This window comes from Lygodium microphyllum, chromosome 1 (genome assembly GCF_053477565.2).
Source record: "Lygodium microphyllum isolate KBCC chromosome 1, Lygodium_microphyllum_v1.1.10, whole genome shotgun sequence".
Taxonomy (NCBI): Eukaryota; Viridiplantae; Streptophyta; class Polypodiopsida; order Schizaeales; family Lygodiaceae; genus Lygodium; species Lygodium microphyllum.
The window spans coordinates 99705437-99726794 of NC_141135.1; the positions used below are offsets into that span (position 1 = coordinate 99705437).

General features: G+C 41.2%; 1 protein-coding gene across 1 annotated transcript in view; it reads right to left on the reverse strand.

The window, feature by feature from the left end:
* LOC148041451 (ketose-bisphosphate aldolase class-II family protein) overlaps positions 1-21358 on the reverse strand; it is a 241123-nt gene that overhangs the window by 107016 nt on the left and 112749 nt on the right. Inside the window, exons 7-12 of the mRNA XM_087679716.1 lie at positions 11254-11302; positions 10832-10969; positions 10246-10330; positions 8799-8877; positions 8642-8688; positions 7011-7205 (exon numbers count right to left, since the gene is read on the reverse strand). Coding sequence (XP_087535842.1) covers positions 7011-7205; positions 8642-8688; positions 8799-8877; positions 10246-10330; positions 10832-10969; positions 11254-11302 — 593 coding nt within the window. The remainder of the gene's footprint in view (positions 1-7010; positions 7206-8641; positions 8689-8798; positions 8878-10245; positions 10331-10831; positions 10970-11253; positions 11303-21358) is intronic.

Below are 21358 nucleotides of genomic sequence, written 5' to 3' on the forward strand. Positions count from 1 at the left end.
CCAGGATTAGCAAACATACTTTGATGCAAGCATGACAATGGATGTAAAGGTTTTGGAGCCGCTAGTTCATCTAGCCAATGAACCTGAGGCTTGCTCGGTGACAAGCTTAATGACCTAGTGATGAAAATTTACACTATCAGTAGGAAGAGCTAAGTGATTTCTCATGGTCCTGATGCCTATTCTAGCATAGCATAGTTGGGAAAATTTTTGAATACTTTTAACCCATAGACATGCCAAGATCATACCCGCTGGTGGACCTGCGAGTGTCCAAGTCACTTGCCATGTCTGCATCACAATAAGGTGGACCTACGAGTGAACCTATGAATCCACATCCCTACAAATATCTCCACAAACCCTAATGAAGTGGGCACCACCAGCCTCCCAACGAGTCCACTGGATGTGTGTGCACACCCCCCCCCCCCTCCCCTGCCTATAACGTATCCTAATTCTGGACCTATGGATTCTAGATGATTCATTGTTTATCAATCTCCTCTTGAGAACCTAGGGGCCTTTGCTCTAGCATCTTCCACAAGCTCTACCAAACTCGTACAAGCTATGAAAGAAGGAAATCTGGGTAAGATAGTCAACAACGTGGTGTGAAGATCAATCTTCGACGCAATCTCCACTAGCCTTCAAGATAGGGCCAACATTCCTAGAAACCCTCCTAGAGGAGGACATTCCAAATCTGTCCAATTGGTGTGGGCCCTTGGACCAAGAGCTTGCCGAGCAAGACCCAACTCTAGTACTCTAAATAAATAATCCTGAATTCCCCCTCCCTACAGTGAACCAATTGAATTTCAATAGTTGATTTTCACACGCGTTGTCATCAAGAAGATACTTGTGGTCCAACCACCACCTTTGTTCAAAAACCAGACCATGCTCAAACCTGATGCATAGCATTGAAGATTCCAAATCAAGAACCCCTAATATCCAGCATGAGACATAAGGCTCGTCCCACAATGATACTTTCATGATTCGACACATAAGGCAAAAGTTTAGAACTAATCAAAGTGTAGACTCCATTTCGCCCATGGGCGCCAATGGAATCCCAAGGGAAGATGCTAGTACTATGTGCTATAGTGGACAAACAGGTGAGGGAACTCTACAGCAAACTGCTAGTTGATGTCCATCCTGCATCTAGGCCACTTATCCAAAAGAAGCTCAACCCTTGCATCTTCCAACCATTAGAAGACATGCTCCATCACCTCCTAGTCGATGAACCCCTCCACCTATATCTCAAACAATCCATTGGGATGTGCTAAGAAAAAGTACTTTTGCTTTCCGGTTCGAAGGAGCTAGCAACTGTGTCTTGCCATTTTGAGACTTCCAAATCACAAAGATTTCCACTTTGAGTGGAAGTACAAACTCCCCACATCCTGCAACTCTCATGTACGACAACAGCCCACAATGATAAAACTCTTCTAAAAGGAGTTGAGTGTGGCAAGGTAAGACTCGGTTTGCCACGGGGGCTACAACACTTCCCCCGAGTAGGAAGGGCCACTCTACTACTATTGAGGAGAGGTCGTAGGGTTGGTGCGGAGCTCCTAATCTCCTAAGGAGACAGGCCTACAATGGCATGTCTTTTCCTTCTTTTTTCCCAAGGTCAATTGGTCGGGGGCATAGTTTTTTCATACAGAAATCATACATCATACATAGACGGGTATAAAAGTATGATTGGAATATGATTCACACCCTGGGGATGAATCATACATTGCCTTAATTTAAATTTTTTTTAAAAAACTATAATGTATCTAGATCTAGTATTTTATACTAAATAAAGTAAAGAAGCTAACAAGCTGAATGAAAACTAGAATTCCATTGTTTCAATAGCTTTAGTCTACTAGCAAGGCATCCAATAATCAAGACACAAAATTGATTTGCCAAAACATATTCAGATTCTCATTTCCAATCATTGAAGTCTAGACACAATTTAAGCACTGACGACTACAAACTACAAGTGAAAAAAATCCAAAAAAGGATATATAGGTCAAAACGCACTGCCATAAAGTCAAAGGGTTGCATAACAATAGAGTTTAGACTCTAGAGTCTAAGCTACAGTAGAAGGCTGAAGCAAACTATATGGGAAGAAGAGTAGAAATACTGATCATGGACAAGATGCACCCTCCTCATCCTCCTCCTCAATGTCCCCATCCTCATCATTGTCATCTTTCTCCTCTTCCTCCTTATCATCATACTAAAAATTTCAACTATTTTAGCATTGCTAAAATGTCAATTTCAGCTGTAAAATCAGAAATTTCAGAGATTTGAAAGCCAACACTAAAGGGAAAAGAGTATTTCTCAAGAATTTGAGAGTTTACTGGCTGAATTCGAGCGTTAAATGGCTGTTGATGTTTCAAATTTATAAAAATTTCAGACTTTATTCTAAGAAATTTGCAACAGTAGTTAGCCATTCAGACTTGAGAGTCAAGACACACGAGGAGAGAGAAAGAGGAAGGGAGGGAGAGAAAGAGAGAGAGATGCAGTTTGAAAGTATAGACTGATAAAAACAACGCATGTAAAAGATGAGAGAGAGGGGAAAAAAAGTAAGAAAAAGCTTACTCTTCAACTTTGGGGCAGATAATATCAGGGATGAAGGCTAACTCAACCTGTTGAGCAGTCCATGAGCAGGTTTCCATGTTTTAGGGCAGAGAGAAGGCAAGTGACAGCAAGGAGACACCTTCTTGGTGAAAATCATCAAGTATTTGTATGTTTTTTGCAAGGCCATAGCCTTTTTGGCAAAATTGTGATCATATTAGCCTTTTCCAGCCTGTTTTGAAAAAAAGTATGTCAAGTATGAAACAGGATTTCATACTCCTGTTTTCATATGTTTTTCAAACGTCTACAAGGTGAATCAAACACGTCTGATAAAAACTATGGTCAAGGGAGGGGGGTTTTGTTGTGGATGTGCGTGACATAGTATCGTGGGACTAGTCACCATACTTGTCAAGCATAAAAGGTGAAATATGGTACGCTACTATAAAATATGGTACTAAATGGTACATTAAGAATTTATAAGGTTCAATACAATATTAGATACCTTAAGAATTCATAAGATACAGTACAATATTAGAATGGGTTTAAAATTTTTGATTATAGATGATATAATACAAGTTTAGAGCCAAAATAGCAATGTCATTAGATATATAAGATGAATACCTAAAGATAACAAGCCAAATCCGGTATGGCATATGCCGCATGTGCAACATGCACAACTTATAAGTTGTGTGTGTGTGTGTGTGTGTGTGTGTGTGTGTGTGTGTGTGTGACAATATCATGGGACTAGTCACCATAGTTGTCACGTATGAAAGGTGCAATATGGTACGGTACTATAAAATATGGTACTAATTGGTGCCTTAAGACTTTATAAGGTACAGTACGATATTAGGTACCTTAAGAAATTATAAGGTACTATACAATATTAGTTTTTTTTTAATAACTTGATTACAAATGATATAATACATGTTTAGAGCTAGAATAGCAATGTCATTAGGTACATGAGATGAACACCTAAGGATAATAAGCCAAATCCAGTATGGCATATGCCACATGCACAACATGCGTGACAAGTTACAAGTAGATAGATGGAAGCGGATATGTCACACATCATATATCCATGATCATACAAAAGGAACAATTTGTTCATACTAAAAAACCAACTTTTTTTATACTGAAAAGGGTGAGGGAAAAAAGGGTAGGCTTGTCCTACTAAATCTCACGGACACACATCATATCATACCCTACAAATCAATCCATACTACATACAAATGCAACTATGCATAGGACACGTTATGAGGACAAGGACATGAATTGGTATGCCTTGTCACCATGAAAAGGGGGCTCTAATATGGGAAAAGGATTGCGACGATACGGAGGTAGGATGAGACTTGGCTGGGAAACTAGAAAATGCTAGTCCCATGTCACTATTTGGTGTGGAGCAACCCCACCCATATGCCTTAGAATAGATGCCTTGGAGTAGCGACATGGTTCCAAGATACCCAAGTTTGACCCAAAAAATTTCCTTGTTTCTTCCAAATCATAGATGGAATTGGTTGCACAAATTCATCTGAGGATTTCCGAGTCCAAGCTAGATGGTAGCAAGAAGGAACTCATACTAATTTTTTTAAAGCTAAAAATGCATTGTATGCCGATTAGCCATATTAGACAGCACCAAAACAAGTTTAATTAATTAAATTACCAGACTTTCATTAGAAAGAAATACGTTCCTAGAGATTGTATGTGTCCCATAAGCCAAACCCTAATCTAGGAGGCCCCAGCCATCTATAAATAGGCATGCTCCCCACCACTCAGCCTCAATCTTGTTTTTGCAGCTTGCAGGTGCCTTCTCTCTGCTGTTTGCATCCTGTTCGTTCGCAGAGAATATCTCAGTTTGGGGTGTCCAGTCTTGTACTGCTGTTCATGACTGTTCTCAGCCTCTCCTGCTTGCTGTCCAGCCTGGCAACTGCTGTCTACATCCTGATCAGCTGCCGCCTACTCCCATGTGGATAGCTGTGTGCGTTTGCAGCTGTATGACCTGGCTGTGTTTTGCTGTTCCAAGAGCTGTGCAGCCTTGCCTCATTTTCAAACTGCTGCGTTTGACTGTTCGGCATCCTAGCTGCATTTGCTCATTTCCTGCACCAACTGCTTGTGATCAATGTCTCTGTGTTAGCCCTAGCCCTAACTGTGTTTCTCTATCAGTCTGTGCATTTGTCATACGATTGTGTTTGTAATCTATAGTCAAGCATTTCTTTACAATCTTAACACTTTGCACCACTTTGAGACACACATGCAACAGCCAGCTTTCAGATTTCCAGTATACAAATTTATCCCTTATATGACCAGGCAACAAGTCCAACAAATTCAATTTAGCTGTTTTGTGCTTTAGCTTATATTTTGCCCTTATACTAAATTACCATTTGTGGGAATCACATTCGGTGGCGGTGGATGCACTACAAAGGGAAATTTTGAAGACATGTACCAGATTTGTACATGCAAAACAGGCAACAATAAAAAGTTCCCATTTCAACTTGAAATAAGGAGCACCCATGACTTTCAATTCTCAACCTCCATAGATTTTGCAGACAAGTTATCTTTGTCAGTCCCACAATATACAGAAACAATTTTTATTCCAGAATGTCTTGGTGAACAAACCACCTTACCCAGGCTTGCTGCAATACATAGCCAATTTTCCTGCAAATATTCTTGAAAGTCAATCATTTTTATCCATACCAAACATCAATGTCTAATAAGAGAATTATAATCCTTCATCTGAGACCATGGGAGTACGTGTACTATCTGAGCAGCGTGCAATAAATAGAGATTTCTTAAGCATCACTTGCTTTTGCTCACTATCCATACACAAAACATCATGAAAGTAGCCTGCTGCAAAATGCACCCATTCAACAAATGAACCACCGACAACTAATTATACCTGCTACACCACATCCTGAGCAAACAGAATTCTTCTTGGAAGGAAAATAGTGTTCACTCTGGCAAAATATTTTTCGAAGTGTCACAATTGTGGGCAGTTTGATTTTATAATTAAATGTGGGTATAGGATTCCCATTTTGCTCGGCTTTCCACAAAATCTTTGTTAAAGGCATCATATACCACCTGAGCTCTAGCTAATTATTGTTGTCTAGATTATGTATGCGACTCACTACTTGAGACGACATTGTTTTTTCCCCTGTTTTCTCCCATTTTATCCCGATGACCATACATCCGAAAGTCTGAACTCATTGCACTACAGATAGAAGAGAAAATGTACAGCTATGCACACACATATAGTCACAACCACTTGTATGGGGCAGCTGACAATCATGAATGGCATAGAAGGCTGCTGAAATCACTGCATACTCTAAGAGAACCCTCAGGAGGAAAGTGCACATAGTAGCAAAAAACTTTGAGAGGCAATGCAGCAGAAGATAGAAGATGGGGCACTGATCAATCTTTTCACACAATGAGTATGAGATTATTCACATGCACAGCAAGAGATGGGAGAGACTATAGGGCAACTTTGCATGCATGAGAAGGAGAGATGCTCTTACTCGTTCTTGGGACTCTAGCACCTTTTTTCACTGGAGTGACGTGGTCTCACATTAAAGCCCACCAAACTCCCTGTTTACAAAGTCCTTTTTTTAGACTTCATTTCTAATGTGTTTTGTAGTCCAACAAAAGGACTAATTTATAATCTATTTTACCTTACAGAAGATTTTCCCTAAGGTTTTATTACTAGAAATTTATTTTCTTTGGAAGAAAAGAAACAGATCCCTTTTGGTGGCTAGAGAATCTAAAGGTGAAGGAAGAACTAGTTGAACCTACGACCGTCTGGTAACCATACATTCAACTTAACCGACTGGGCTACACCCGTTTGGTCAAATAACTCTTCTACATGAACAATTTTGAGCCATTCTATTGCTTCTCTGCATAAAACATAAATTTCACACATCTTTGGCTGCCCTGCATGGTACTTCAAGTACCAGCAGAGAGCTGTACTTTGGGGCTGATCTTGCATGCCCAATGTAACACAGCTATAGAGATTGTAAACCTTGCATCTGAAATTGTAAGGATTAGGGTATCTCTATAGCTCCACTTCTGGTTAGGATAACTACATCCTGATGATACTATCTGAACTCTACTGCTTGCTGGACCTCAAAATTTAAATCAGCCATTAAAATAAAGCTGGTGAATCTGTTTCACATATCCTCCAGACTTATTATTCAAACACATACCTGCAAATATCCTCTCTCCTGTAAAGAAGAATGTTCCCTTGTCATATAACCTAGTATGACTTCCCCATGAGATTGTACTTTGATGACTTTCCTAGTCAATAAAAGTCTCTTTCTTTGAAAAATGAAAGCACAAGAAACTATTTCAACGGTAATGTTTTGCAAAGAGAAACATCAATCACAAACTAATACATTCATGTCTTTTGAAAACAAATTGAACTGCAAAGAAAATTGGGTAAACTAAAAATGAGGAAGACTATATGAACCAGATTACCGATAACGCACATCAAACCCACAGACGTTGAAGTTCTTTTGAATTAATGTTGTTGCCATGCCAAAACCCATGGCACCAAGGCCTATAAAACCAACATCTTGCACTTTAACTGCTCCTTTTATAACTTCTTCTGTTTTTCTTGCAAGAGAGTTTTGATCATCCTTCGGTGGAGTATGGACAGTGATACCAGCAGTTTTCTCCCATATCTTTGGAACACAAATCAAAAGAAAAGCAACACATAGACATTGAAATTTGAGAAACCAGCCCATAGACAATCTTAAAGAATCTAAGAGCATCTAAATAGTGAGACTTATTTTGTCAAAGAAACCATGTTACACTTGATCACATGTGGAACACTCGTCTGAAAGAAGCAACTTGCAGAGGGCAGATGATATCAACACTGACAAACTTAAAGAATCAAGAACTTGCTTCTCCTATCAAGCAATCAGATAGAAAATGCAAATTTGTAAAAACAAGAAAAGGTTATGTAGCCAACTACATACACCAAAAACTGATAGTAGCCATCAATCGCGAAAATTAAAGAAGAAAGAAGAATCACAAATCTAGATTGTGCAAAGGAAATGCGAAGATGTGATCTCATGCCTCATTGATCGCTGCAGGAGTGTCAGTGGCCCAACTAGAGGGAACCCCTTACATAGGACTATCAATTAAGCAAAGGGGCAATAGGTCACTCATATTTAAGACATGTTTAATCAGCAACCCATCCACCATTATCCTCACTGCCATTTTCCAACCATCAAGAGCACCCTGTATCATGTTGGCATAAAACAGGCATGGTCATGGAGTGGGGAGTCATTGGGTGCATGTAAGAGGGAGTGGCCATGTACACCAGATATATGGTGATGGAATGGGCCCAATTGATGGTTACTAATATTTCTGGAATGGGGTCCCATTGATGGCCACTAATATATCTGGTGATGGAATGGGGCCTGTCGATGGTCACTAATATTTCTGGAATCTTTTACGAGCATGCTTGCAATCTCAGCCCTTCTGGAAAAATCACCTTTCTTCAATGGACAACACTTGGTGCATGCATATTCCTGGTCAGCAACCAAAGATTATCGGGTCTTATTTGGCATAATTGTGCTAGAGATTCCATTATACAGTCAATCTCCTTTGCCCTCATTGTGCATCCAGTAATACGCACAGATATTGCATTTTCTAACTGATATTTCCACAGCTCAAAGTGTTACCATCGGATCAGATGGAAGGAAAGTTAACTCAAGATGCACATATTAGCAGAGTTGGGGAAAATTTGTAGTTCTTTTTGTGTTGTGGGAAATTTGGTCACATGCATTCTGAATCATCATATATCAAACTTCTCTTGCAGCCATTTCTCCACAGGAGGGGCAAGATAATAAAAGGGGCAGCAACCAAAGGTTAAAGCTTCAGGGCAGCCTTTTGAAACCAGAAAAAGTCCATTTAAACTTATTTAACCAACACACATTAGCTTGAATAAGTCACAGTAAATGAAATAGCTGCAATCAGGAAGTAAGGGGCTCAGGCAGAAAATCAACTATTGCACATATGCCCTATCACACCCCCATAGCAATTACAATTTCGCTGTAAGAAGACGAACCAAAGTAAGCATGGGTCAAGAATAATGGAGCAAGATGTTTACCTTTACCAATGCAGCATCAGAAAATTCACCATACCCTGAAGCAGATGCTGTGGTCATATTCATTAAAGAAAAGTAAGCCCTGGCTGCTTTACTATGGGAGATAACAATCAAAGAGAGAAACTTTCCTCACTAACACCATTATAACATATTGACTGACCGAGAAGAAGTTGTTGTTGTGCAACAGCAGTTAGTGGCAAGGGAAAAGCAAGACCTTTAGCTTCTTCAAGTATCAAGCCCTGACAACAAGTTTATTAGAAATTCAAATGGACAAGATACCTAACAATATCCTTGCTTTAAAGGAAAGTTTCTGTAGTATGGTGTATTTCACAAGAAAGTTTCGTTTTTCATTTTTCTTGCAGTACCGGTTATATTAACCTGACCTATCTTTATCTTCCAAAGTGATGGTATCTATTTTGATGTTTGGTGGCTTGCTAGAGGAGAGACCTTGGGGCATAGTAACATAGGATGGGTTTTGGGGACGGGGATGGTATGGGAACGGGGACAGGGGCAGGAATTGCCATCCCCTATTACCATGAAAGGGGGCTCTAACATGGGGATCGGATTGGGACAGTATGGGGAGGGGATGGACCGGGACGGGAAGGTAGAAAATGGCCATCCCCTCTTATTAGACCTTAGGATGGTCTTCCATGGCACACTAGGGACTATACTTGTGACCTGGGGAGCAGTACCTTGGGTCACAGACAAAGGCCCAACATGTGGATATGAGGATTTCTCATCATTAGCTATATTTGAGCCAGATCCTGACTGCAGATTACTCGCAGGCACAATAAATTCAAGGACATTATCACAGATGGGAGCTGATTGCTAGACTACAGAGTGTAGACATGCTATTACCCTCCAGGATGTTTCCACTGCAAAGGCGCTTTCTAAGATTTTTGAGCTTAGACCATCCATACTCTCAGGGGGAGATGGGAGAGACTGTAGGGCAGTTCCGAGAGGAGGAGGAGGAGGAGAACTCTATTAATGACACTTCAGAGAAAGTTCCCTGAAGGTGAAATACAAAGTAGGAAGAGGTCTTGTAAAGAGCAAGACCGGTTCATCATAAATGCAATGGTTGTGTGAACAACCAACTTGGTGGGCTATAGTGCGAGACCATATGAGGGGCTAGGTGAAAGGTGCCAGAATGCCATGTCCATATGAAAGCATCTATCCTCCCCTCCTCAAAACCATGGTGCAGCCTTTCCCATCACCTCCGAGAGTACGGATGGCCTAAGCTAAAATTGTAGAAAGAGCCTTTGCAGTGGAAACATCCTGGAGGTTAATAGCATGGTTACACCTCGCAGTTCAAATGTACGGAGCAATGATGCTAGCAATCAGCTCCCGTCTGTGATAGTGTCCTTGAATAAATGCAATGGTTGTGTGAACAACCAACTTGGAGGGCTATAGTGTGAGACCATATGAGGGGCTAGGTGAAAGAAGGTGCTTCAATCCCATGTCCACATGAAAGCAAGATACATCACTCTGTGCAGACCTTCTATTAACCACATTTAAGAGAAGTTAGTCATGCTGAAAAGCCTCAATATGTAACTACAATTGACAGTTGTACATGAGTATCGGGAGTGTTATGGATGATTGAACTGTACCAGTATATCCATAACATCGTTGACACTGCTGTCATTCTCTACCATATCGTCGTCCAACATTCTTGGCACACGCTCAACAAACATTCTACAAGTACAATTGATATGTTCTGCTTCAGCAAGTAGTTCTGGAGTATTTCAAGAAAGTTTTGACCTATTTATCAGACTACTACAAGTGAATTACAACAGATATTGATGGTAAGCAGTCAAAGCTTGTACATCCTACGCATGGATTTCTCTAGAGTCTACACCACACTTTCCGTTGGCTTTTGTTAGTGAAGCTCCACTCTTAACTTTAGACAGAAAGACAACCATGTATGGTGTATATCATTTACGCCACAAAGTGAGACTGGATGTGAGCAAACCTGTGTTATGCATAATGGCTTGTGCATATTTTGAGAATAAAAGCATTACTTCTACAGAGTACCAAACATATTATCCCAAGGCATAGAATCACAAACAAGCATTCTCTTGCCTGGTAGCATGCTAGTCAGTTTTCTGTATGTTCAAGGCAGCCTTGTCAGCTGTAGCTAGCATCAGAAATAGTGTGTATCTCAATCAATAACTTGCAGGCGTAAGTATGACATACCGAGAACATCCAGCAGCATTTCTTATGATATCATAAAGATCTTGAACATTAATTCCAGCGGCAGCACCCAACACCATTGCTTCTGCAGCAGCAGCAATGTGCACCCCCGCTAGCATTTTATCAACTAATCGAACTTTGCTGCAAAGTTTTGTCAATTCATGTTATCAAGCTACAGATCATCCTTGCAAGCACTCAAATCAAAATTAGAAGATATGCCTGTGTATATGTTTCTCATTCACACACACAACACTATCGTGCCTTGACACAATATCTTATGAAATGCTTTTCACAGGCAATCAACTGGCCAAAATATGACTAAAATAAGGACCAGTTGAACCCAACTAAAAAAATACAGCATTACTTGACACATACATAGTCCTGCTGGAAGGAGCATCTAAGTAGGCTTCAGAAAGACCAAGTACCTGGCTGCACTTACATCTCCTTTGATCTGAAGGATGTTCTGTTCTGCAGCTACCCAAGGGTAGGGGAGGGAAGGAAAGGACTTCTATCAGTCTTAAAACATCTCAGATGCTTAACACTACTTTCACATATATTAGAAACATTCCTATAATTCAGAAAAGGGTAAACTGCAAGAATCTATAACACAAGAGAAACGTGATAAGACATGCCATCACCTTAGTGAAACTCAAGCAGAAATTTTTTCAAGTAAGGCCTTAAATATAAACCCATCTAGACTCTAGAGATTGCCTGCAACTTGATAAGGATGTACAGATCCTTCCAAACCCTGATGTCAATAAGCCCTTCACGTGAGCAATCGTTTATCACTGTTTGAGCATAGACTCTGCCATAAAAGATGCTACTCTCACCTCATCATTTGCTGCCTTTCTAAACCTTCCGGCAGCTGCAACTTCAGGCCTCAGCCAACCACCCTTATCCAACTTTGCCTCTCCTCATCCCCTTCCCCCTCACCTGCAGCAGCATGTTCCTCCCCCCCCCCCTCTTCTGCCTGTATTCAACATTCTCCTGCCCATGAGGCAATGACATGTATAACTAATGAGTTACATGATCTCTGATACCATGTGAGCATATGCTAGGGTTTGTATAGAAAACAACAAGTGCAAACATGACTAATAAATGAATTTAGGCCAAAGTGCAAATGAAGAGGAAAGACAATGAATGCTGAAACGAAACTCAATAACAAACTGAGTACGCGAGGTGAGATACAATGGATGCTCAATGAGCAGAGGGCTGCCCAACATCAACTGTCTCTGATGGGGGCAGGCTGAGGGATGGAGTGTGTCATACTCCGATAGATCCACAGTGCACCAGGATACCAATGCTTAGTACCAAATCTGATGAAGAAGAATGGAGAGGCAGAAAATACAACTCCAAACATTAGAAAGTAGCTCTTGGTAGTGATGGTTGCCGTCAAAATGCAAGCTGAGCCAAAACTCGGCTGGCAAGTCTGAGCTAGAAAAAATTACACAGTGCAACAAACAGAATTTGAGCAAAGAGTAGAGAGTAAACAGCAAACTAGAGTAGAACTGAAACTTCTTTAAGCTTAAGGCTTGTTGGATGAACTCTAACCAAACGAATGGATGATCATGGTTCTAGGAGAGTTTCCTTCCTATAGCCTACGAAGGTGGTTGGTCAGCCTGTCTCACAAGCCATATTATCAACCTTCACCATGCTTCCCTCCAAACCTTGCCACGGCTTGATGGCTTCCTTGGGGCCAGCCAGTGAAAGGGTGCTTCTTGCAGCCTCTGACCCAAACTAGGGGCTCCTGATAACTCCCACACACGATAACTCAATGCAATGTGCCTCAAGTTGCTACTAACTTTACTGCTTCATCTAATCCATAGGCTAGACCCACATAGGTCATCCTTTTACCATCCGGTCACATAGATCTCATCTAGAATACAAGTGAAGATCCAACCAATGTCTAGACTCACACATGACTTCTCATAATAGAAGCCTTACAACTTTGAGCACCATGGATCATTGGTCAAACCATACAAGGGTGGGGCATCGAGTATACGTAGTGTCCCCCCTTAGTGTTCACCCATAAGTGAACTATACCCTTGACCCAACATCAAGTCTTTGAAGATGAACTTAGAGAACGTAAAGTGCCTAGGTGAAGATATCTACTCCGTTCTCGTTTATTGGATAGTAGATGTATTCTACTACCCATCTCAATTAGATCATGCGCATAGTGGTACTGAGTCTCTGTGTTTGGTGCACAAAGAGACCAACAAAGAGCAACCATGTTAGTTTCCCCATTCAACATTGCCCCGCTGCCCGCTCCAAGAGATCCTACATATACCAATGTGCAACGAGTCCTTTTTCCATAGCATAAAACAAATGTGTCTAGTAAGATCCTTCAAGGTAGATGCAAGCCAAGGAAAAAGTAGCAAAAAATAAGTGAGTGTGGGTAGCATGATTGACTATGCCACTTTAAGGCACACACACAAAGGCTAGGCCTACGATTCCCATTAAACAAACTTGGATTCCAATCTGTGAGAAATCCAATGCAGCAATTGCTTCGGCTAAACATCAACCCCTATGGGAAACCCCAAATGCCTTGCAACTTTACAATGGAGAGCCAACATACCTTGCCATTGTAAGCATTGCAAACCCAACCAATTCAGTACAACTGATGAGGGAGGATTCAACAGCATTAATATGAAGACCAAAAGCATGTCCGAAAATATTCCAGATGTCAAATGCCTTGTGGAGGTTATCTCATTCTACTTTGAGAATCATAAAAGTGTCATCTGCTAATCATTGGCCAACGAAAAAATTGGCCAAAAGGAAGAGAAAGATCAGCTGCCTCTCTTATGTCCACCAAATGAGATAACATGGGGAGGACTAGACGGGTTACCAAAGCAAATAACAAGGGGCTCAAAGGGCAGCCTTGTCTTGCTCAGCACACGAGTGAATAGCTCAATGAACTGACCATTCAACATGACGCGTGAAGAAGAATCTATACTAACAGTGTATATCAAACGAGACATGTGGGACCAAAACCCGTGACATGCATAAGTTTCGCCACAAAAGACTAGTCTAGATAATCAAAATCCTTTTCAAGATCCAATCAAACCGGCACCACCTTCCACTTAGAGTGCTTAGCATGGTCAATGCCTATTTGAACATTGAGCACATTTTCAAGATATTCCTACCCTTGATAAATCCATATTGATTAGGGTGCACAATGCCAAGGAGATACTTACGGAGGCAATTAGCCATCATGTTCAAGAAGATTTCATACATAGACCCTATCAAGTAAATTGCTCGCATTAAGGAGTGAGAGTACTTTTGGAATCAACTCGATGACTCCTACCTTCCACGATGCAAGCATGATCCCAATCTCCTAAACCTGATGGCACATGGTTGTAAAGGTTTCCCCAAACAAGTAGCTTACGCGTCGAACATTTCGTTAATCAAGCGATTCCATCCTGGACTTTTGTCCTTGGGTAGATGCAACAAAACATCCATCACCTCATCCTTATGAATATCACTGTCAAAAGCAGCACAAATGTTTGGTGACACCTATTCCCGGACCAAGGCATAAAAAGCCAACAAGGATGGGTAATCTACTTAGTACGAGAAGACATAGGTCTAGAAAGTAACTCCTACACATGCACAATTGATTGCAAATCCGTAACCATCTAACCCTCTGCATACTAAAATATAACCATATTCTCTCGAGCAGGAGAAGCATGCAATTCCTAAAAGAATTTATGAGACTAACATGAATCATCTTACTTGCTGATATGATCTCAACTAGAACTGTTAAATGAGATTCACCAACCTTATAGCCAATGGAAGCAAAAATGGATCATCCAATGAATCAAGTAGTAAACAACGGACCAAACCCAACATATCTTCAGCAGCCTATTGCCGCCGTCTACAAAGAGAGGCATGACAAATGTCATAATGCTGAGAAATCCTCTGCACATTGTTGATCGATTGCTCAAAAGAGCCACTACCCCCAAAGGGAAAATCAAGTAAAAACCTATCAACCAACTATCCCATATAATCTTTAAAAATTTGATACTTGAAATAAGATGAATTGAAACGCAAAGGGAGCCATCCCAAAAATTGCACAAAAAAAGTGATAGGGTGTGCAAGCATGTCAAATTGCAAAGCAAAGTGATTAGACAATGAATATTGTTGCAGCATTCGCATGTCCAAAACCTCTAGTAAAAAGTCATCATCTTGCATAGCATACATACGATCCAATTGAGACCATTTGTTGCCAGTATGTTGTGCTAGCTAAAAAGTAAAGCATGAGTTCAATGGGAAAAGCCAAGACCAAATGTCTTGCTTCAAAATGGCCAATGCAAAATCATGCCACACACCGACTCTCAAGTACATACATCACCAAGTGCTCAGAGATACACTACGAATGATAAATACACATGTTAAAATCTCCCATATACACTCCTGGTCTGCCAAGTGACACAAGCTTTTAAACGGTCCCACCAATCGCGTCTAGAGACGAAAGGTCATTTGTTGCATAGACCCCAACCATCCATACAACCTTCCAATCAAACAGAATTTCAACCACAAAAAAGTTGCCATGCACATCGTTCTTAACAAGAACCGGCTGAGATTTCGTATACATGACCATGAGCACACCTAAACAATGTCGTACTGAACCCCCTACATAGAACAAACGGAACCCATGGCAATCCACGGTTTTGTCTACTTCACCATGAATCTTATACTCAAGAGCACGTAATACATTCCGTTGATTATCATGTAGGATACACCGTTACTGCATGAGCAGATGCCATGAATATTCCCTCATATATCATGACAAAAGGGATCCATATCGAGGCTGATTTTGCCTCGATTGCACTTTTTCATCCAAAATATCAAGAGTGGGCTCATCAAGAAAATCAACCAATACTCAAAATAAATTTAAATCTTAATGCTCTACTTTGGAGGTGGAGGGATCATTCTCCGGCTTTGGAGCAACCTGTGGATAATGGCAATCCCAAGGGGTGATGACCTTACCACGAGGATCAAAAGCAAGATGAGAAAGAGGGTCCCTCAAATGGTCAATAGAAGCCTTCATTCATAGCAAAAGATTTCCGAGGGGCCAATGAAACCATGTCATTAGTGGTAGGTACCAAAGATGACTTGTCTTTCTACCTTACATAGATGGACAAGGCATCCTACAGCGTGCTAGGCATAGTAGTTGCAATGGCCACATCAAACTTATTGCCTCTTCTAGAATTGACATCAACCCAATCTCAGCCAAGTTGGTCCAATGTTTGCATAGGTTGTTTCCCTTTATCCACATTGATCCGCACATGGGCCTCCTCTACCTGAGGGCCATCAATCATAAGATCTTCATTTACTAGTGAAGCCATCCAAGGCATTGGTCTTCTTTGAACATTCAATCACGAAGTGCCCTAGTTTTCCACATGAAAAATGGTGCCCAGCAAATTTGCAAGAGCATCCCATTTCAAGTGAAAGTGCAATGAAGACATTGCAAGACAATTTAAACGCAACCAGTAGGGCCTTTTGGGCATAGTACCCCACAACATGCACATACGGTTGTGGTTCACAGCCATCAAGCTTGAGGGGGGGACCAGAACAATGCCAATTTTCCCCATAGCATCTTTAAGCAAAGACCAATACACTGCAAGCCAATGTTCCACTTCTACACATTGTGGGCATTCCTATTGGAGCAAAGGTTGGAAATCCTCCAATTGGTCTCCAAGCCACCACATGGACCAAACATCTATCAAAAAAAAAAGATATTCAAGCCAAAAGATCATCCCAATTTGAGTATCAACTCATAAAAGCCCCTTGAACCAACAAAGACTTCTTCCACATAATCTTCATGCAATATAGAGTGCAGCCATTGACACATCCCGGAAAGCACTGGAATCCTCCCAATGCAAAAGAGGATGAGCACTCTTTCATAAAAGGCTAAAAAAGAACGCAACACAATCTTAATCTCCACAGTGGCATCCAAAACATCCTCTTTGTCCTAATCCGAAAAGGATTCTCAATTGTGTTGCACATATTCACCCTTGGCAACTCCAACAGGTATTCCTAATCCAAATCCTAAGAATCATCAGTGACCAAAGTAACCTGCACATAAGAACGTGCTTGATGCTCAAATTGTAGAGGGGCTTCAAAATCCACCATAACAACCTCAGGGGTGTGTTTGCCTCATTTCATTGGTGGATGAACCTCAGCATGGCTGCACCTTTGGAGAAGGTGGATGAACCCCATTCACAAAGGATATCTCAGGCAGAGCTGTCCATCACTGTTGTCCACCACCTGAAACTTGCTTCCCAAGGCTTTTGCTGCTGCATCGGACCCACTATCAGCTGGCAACTGCTGTCCAAGGCTCAAGCAGCCTGCACCTACTGTTTTCCCACCTTCTGGAGCTGCCATACAGCCTATTCTGCTGCCATCCAGCCGTCCACTACCACCAAACTTCTGCATTTTGTTACAGCCTGCTCCGTTCTGCATGCCACCACAACCTGCTTTTGCTGTCTGCAAGGTCGGTATTGCTGCCATGTCATCATTGCTGACTGCATTTTCAGATTCCACCATCCGATTGCTCGTCTATCACACTGATCCACCATCCACTGCTGCCTTTGCTGCTGCCAGACCCTCATGGAGGCTGCCTTGCTGCATTTTGGGATACGTCACAGTATGACACACTCTCCGGCTCATACTATCTGACCCAATCCTCCACACACGGGAGTTTAGGGGTCAATATTCTTCACTGCATAGTGTGTTGGATGCAACAAGCATTGTAATGTATTCAGAATTCATTCATTATTATTGATTGTGTTCATCCTCTCTATGCTACCCTAACCCTAATTGTGTTATGATTAAATCTTTGTGTTTGTCCTACAATTTTGTGTTTTCTATGGTACAGCATTTCTTTACATGGTATCAGAGCTAGATACTCACTAAAGAAACCTAGGGCCTCTGTCGAAAAGCTCGCCTTGAAAGAAAAAACAATGGAAGGATAGATGACATCAAACACTTCCACGCCTACACACTACCCAAATGAGCCAATGCCAAGAACTAACTAGGAATGGCATCTATTGCCAACTCCTCAAGGTTCCAACATTCCCGGAGATCCTTTTGACTACGTTGAAGACATGAATCATTACTCCATCAAAATCAAGGGCTACAATCAATCTTGGCTCACAAAGCCAAGAAGACTAAAGAACTACATCAACAAGCCTTTAAACAAAAGCTCTGTGAAGGAAGTATACTTCATTCTTTCTCGTCAGATGTTGAGCACAAATCCGATGATGTTGCAGTGTTGTCGAGACCTCCATTACGGATGGGGCCCCTTTCTTGGAGAGGGAGATCTAGACTTTGTTCCATATTTTCAATGTCTCTCTCCTACTTCAGTGCAAGGTACACAAGTTTCTACTTTTGTCCCTTCTTCTATTTCTTTTGCTTCATTGCCTTTACAATATTTTGGTAAAGATCAAGATGAGCCTAGAGTGCCATATATTGATAATGTGAAAATCTCCCATTCAAGATCCACTCATGTATGTCACTACAAGAAAGGGTAATTATAAGAAAATGATCGGTAACTCTTCTTCTTCCTTTCCTTCTTTCAATTTTGCTTCTCAAAGTTAGAATGAGTATGGTGTTTCTTTTTCCATGCATTCTGCATCATCATCTTCATTTCGACTTACATCTTTAAACTTTAATCAAAATCAACTTAATGAATCTTCATTTCAAAACCCACCCATTCCATCCACTTCTTCTACTACATCACCATTACCTTTCACACCATTCACCTTTGCATATCAAACACCAACTTGCATTGCACACACCACGACAAGGACTTCTTCAAGCATACGCACAGCCCTTAGGACCTCTACACCTTCTATTTCGGGTGGTACTCATGCACCTTTGGGGGAGGCTCAACCTCCATCCTACGCACCTTTGGGTTACAACCAACATGGGGACCCTATCCTTGCTTACCCAAGTGTCGACCAATTGACATGGCACTTTGCCTCCATGACAATTCCTAGCCGGCCTTCTAGTTATCCTATTATGCCTCAACCAATAGTTGCATACAGTTTTAACTTCCCCATGCCTACATCACAAGTACCTATAGGTCCTTGTCTGACTTTTTCTACCTCCCACCCTATCCCCCTTCCTATCCTTATTATGCTCCTTATCCTCTAACACCTCATAGTTCTTCATCCTCATTCACCGAGCATGCTTTTACTAACAAGACTCATTTTAACTATCTAACTACGTCACTTGGTCGAATCTAATGAGGCATGTTCTTGACTTACAAAACTTGTGGGATCTTGTCCAATGGTTGGAGCCCTAGGTAGACCTACAACTTGTTTCACCTAACGTTGTCTGCTCTTGGAAAGCCAAAAATGCCTCCACTACCTTCGAGTTGATGCAACATCTTTTACCTAGATTCAACTCACAACTACAACACTTTGACCTAGCATCGAAGCAGTGGGAACACTTGATCGATTGCTATGCGGCTTGGGATAGGACCTCGTCATATAAATCTCCACCATGAGCTTTAAAACTTTAAAATCACTAACCGGGATGACCTTAAGGTCAAGTTGGCTAAGTATCAGCAACTTCTCACTGAATTCTCCACTATAGGGCCTCCTAAGTCCCCAAATGACCAGGACACATTGTTTCTAACCAAGCTACCTCAAAAATACTTTTATTTTGTGCAACATTTGACCCCACGACCCACGATAACTATGTTCTATGAATTTGAAAGTCAGCTACTATGCTAGACTCAACTCTTCGATCAGTTTCATAGTGTTTCCTCCATAGAGGGGACTCTTCTTGTTTCCTCTCAAAGGGGACAGCAAGGACAAGGGAAGAAAAGTCGAAATCAAAGACAAAACTCTAATCAAGTCACAAATTAAAACTCTAATCAAAATTAAAACCAAGTTAGTGAGACGCAAGGAAACTCCCAAACATCCTTAAGACCCGCGTGGCAAAATGTACCCATATATATATATATATTGCCAACATCGTCAGAATGCAAACCATTTTGATGGCGAGTGTCAATCAAAGGCCAGAGACACACAACCCAAAAAGACTCAGATCTCCGCACCTCAATTGGCTAACCCTTGGAAGGGGAGGTAGCGTGGTGGCAACAAAAATCAAGGATAGTGGTGAGGCCACACCCACACTGCTAGCGGTAAACCATCACATGCTGAATACCATATTGTTGTCAAAGTGAAGCAATGCGGAAGCGAATGACCGTGACAAAGAGTGAACAGAGAGAGAAGAGAGAGAGAGAGAAAGAGACAGTGAAACGCAAAAAATCTACAATGAAGAATGTTGTATAAGGATGCAGAATTATACACGGGTGCAGAAAAAATATCTACATATGTCTCCACCTCGAGGATCTCGATCTCCGTCAGTCTCGAGAGCACTCTCCGAAAAGTTAGTAAGATTACTAAAGACTAACTAAGGTAAAAACTAACTAACGTTAATAGCTAACCATTTTTATTTTATTAAAAATATATATTAAAAGAAAAATTGAGAGTCGTAATTCGATATTTTTATTGGATTAACAAGGACCGTAGGCACCTTTCACGGAAGTTATAATGTGAACGAGAGTTATGAGCCATATTAATCATTAATGTTAATGTGTATAATATGGATGGTCCAAAGATATTAGATTTTTGGGCAAAAAAACTAGTATATTTTAGATATTATCCTAAAAAGATAGAACTGGATGTCATTTAAAAGAAAAGACAAGTGATGACTTAGTTAGTTTTGGAGATTTTATAAAAAGAAAAAAGATCAAGAGAGTGATTAGCAAAATCACGCGCGCCACAATCACAGTCTATAGGTAGTAGACAAGACTTCGAACAGGGAGAGAAAGAAGGAGTGATCTGAAAGCTTTCCAACCAAGTGTCTTGGGGTTTTATCCCCCTTTTGGAGCCAATGGAACCATCAGATTTATGAGTTAAGTATCAGATCATTGAGTTTTCCAAGAGTCCCTCCACTAAGAACTCATGTTCTCAGCCTCATCCCCTCCTCTCTAATTCATTATAAATATGAGGCATGGGGAGGCACAAGGGAGCATAACGAGACCCCAAGAAGCTGTGAGAGAGAGATAGAGAGAAGGATACCCCTCCAAGAGATTGTGAGAGAGAGAGAGCTTGAGAGAGAGAGAGAGAGAGAGAGAGAAGAGTAACCCAGAGAGGCTACACAATTCCCTCTATCTCCATCCTTGATACAATGTGACAAGACTGCTGGAAACTCAGCCTTGTAAAGGCTGAAAATAATAGCCTGAAAATGACCTGAAATAATCAGGTCGGCTGGATTTAATTGCAGTCAGGGACTGTCCGATTGCTGCCACGTGGCATTGCTGACGTGGCCATAGGAAATGACTCTCAACACCCCCTCTCAGATCCTGGACAAGTCAGCAGATGGAGGGATCTGAAATGTTGGTGAAGTAAAGCCTGGGGAAGTGCCTTCGTAAACAAATCTGCAAGATTGTCTTCAGTCTTACAGTATTCCACATCAATGGTTGCATCCAGAAGCTTCTCCCTAATGAAATGA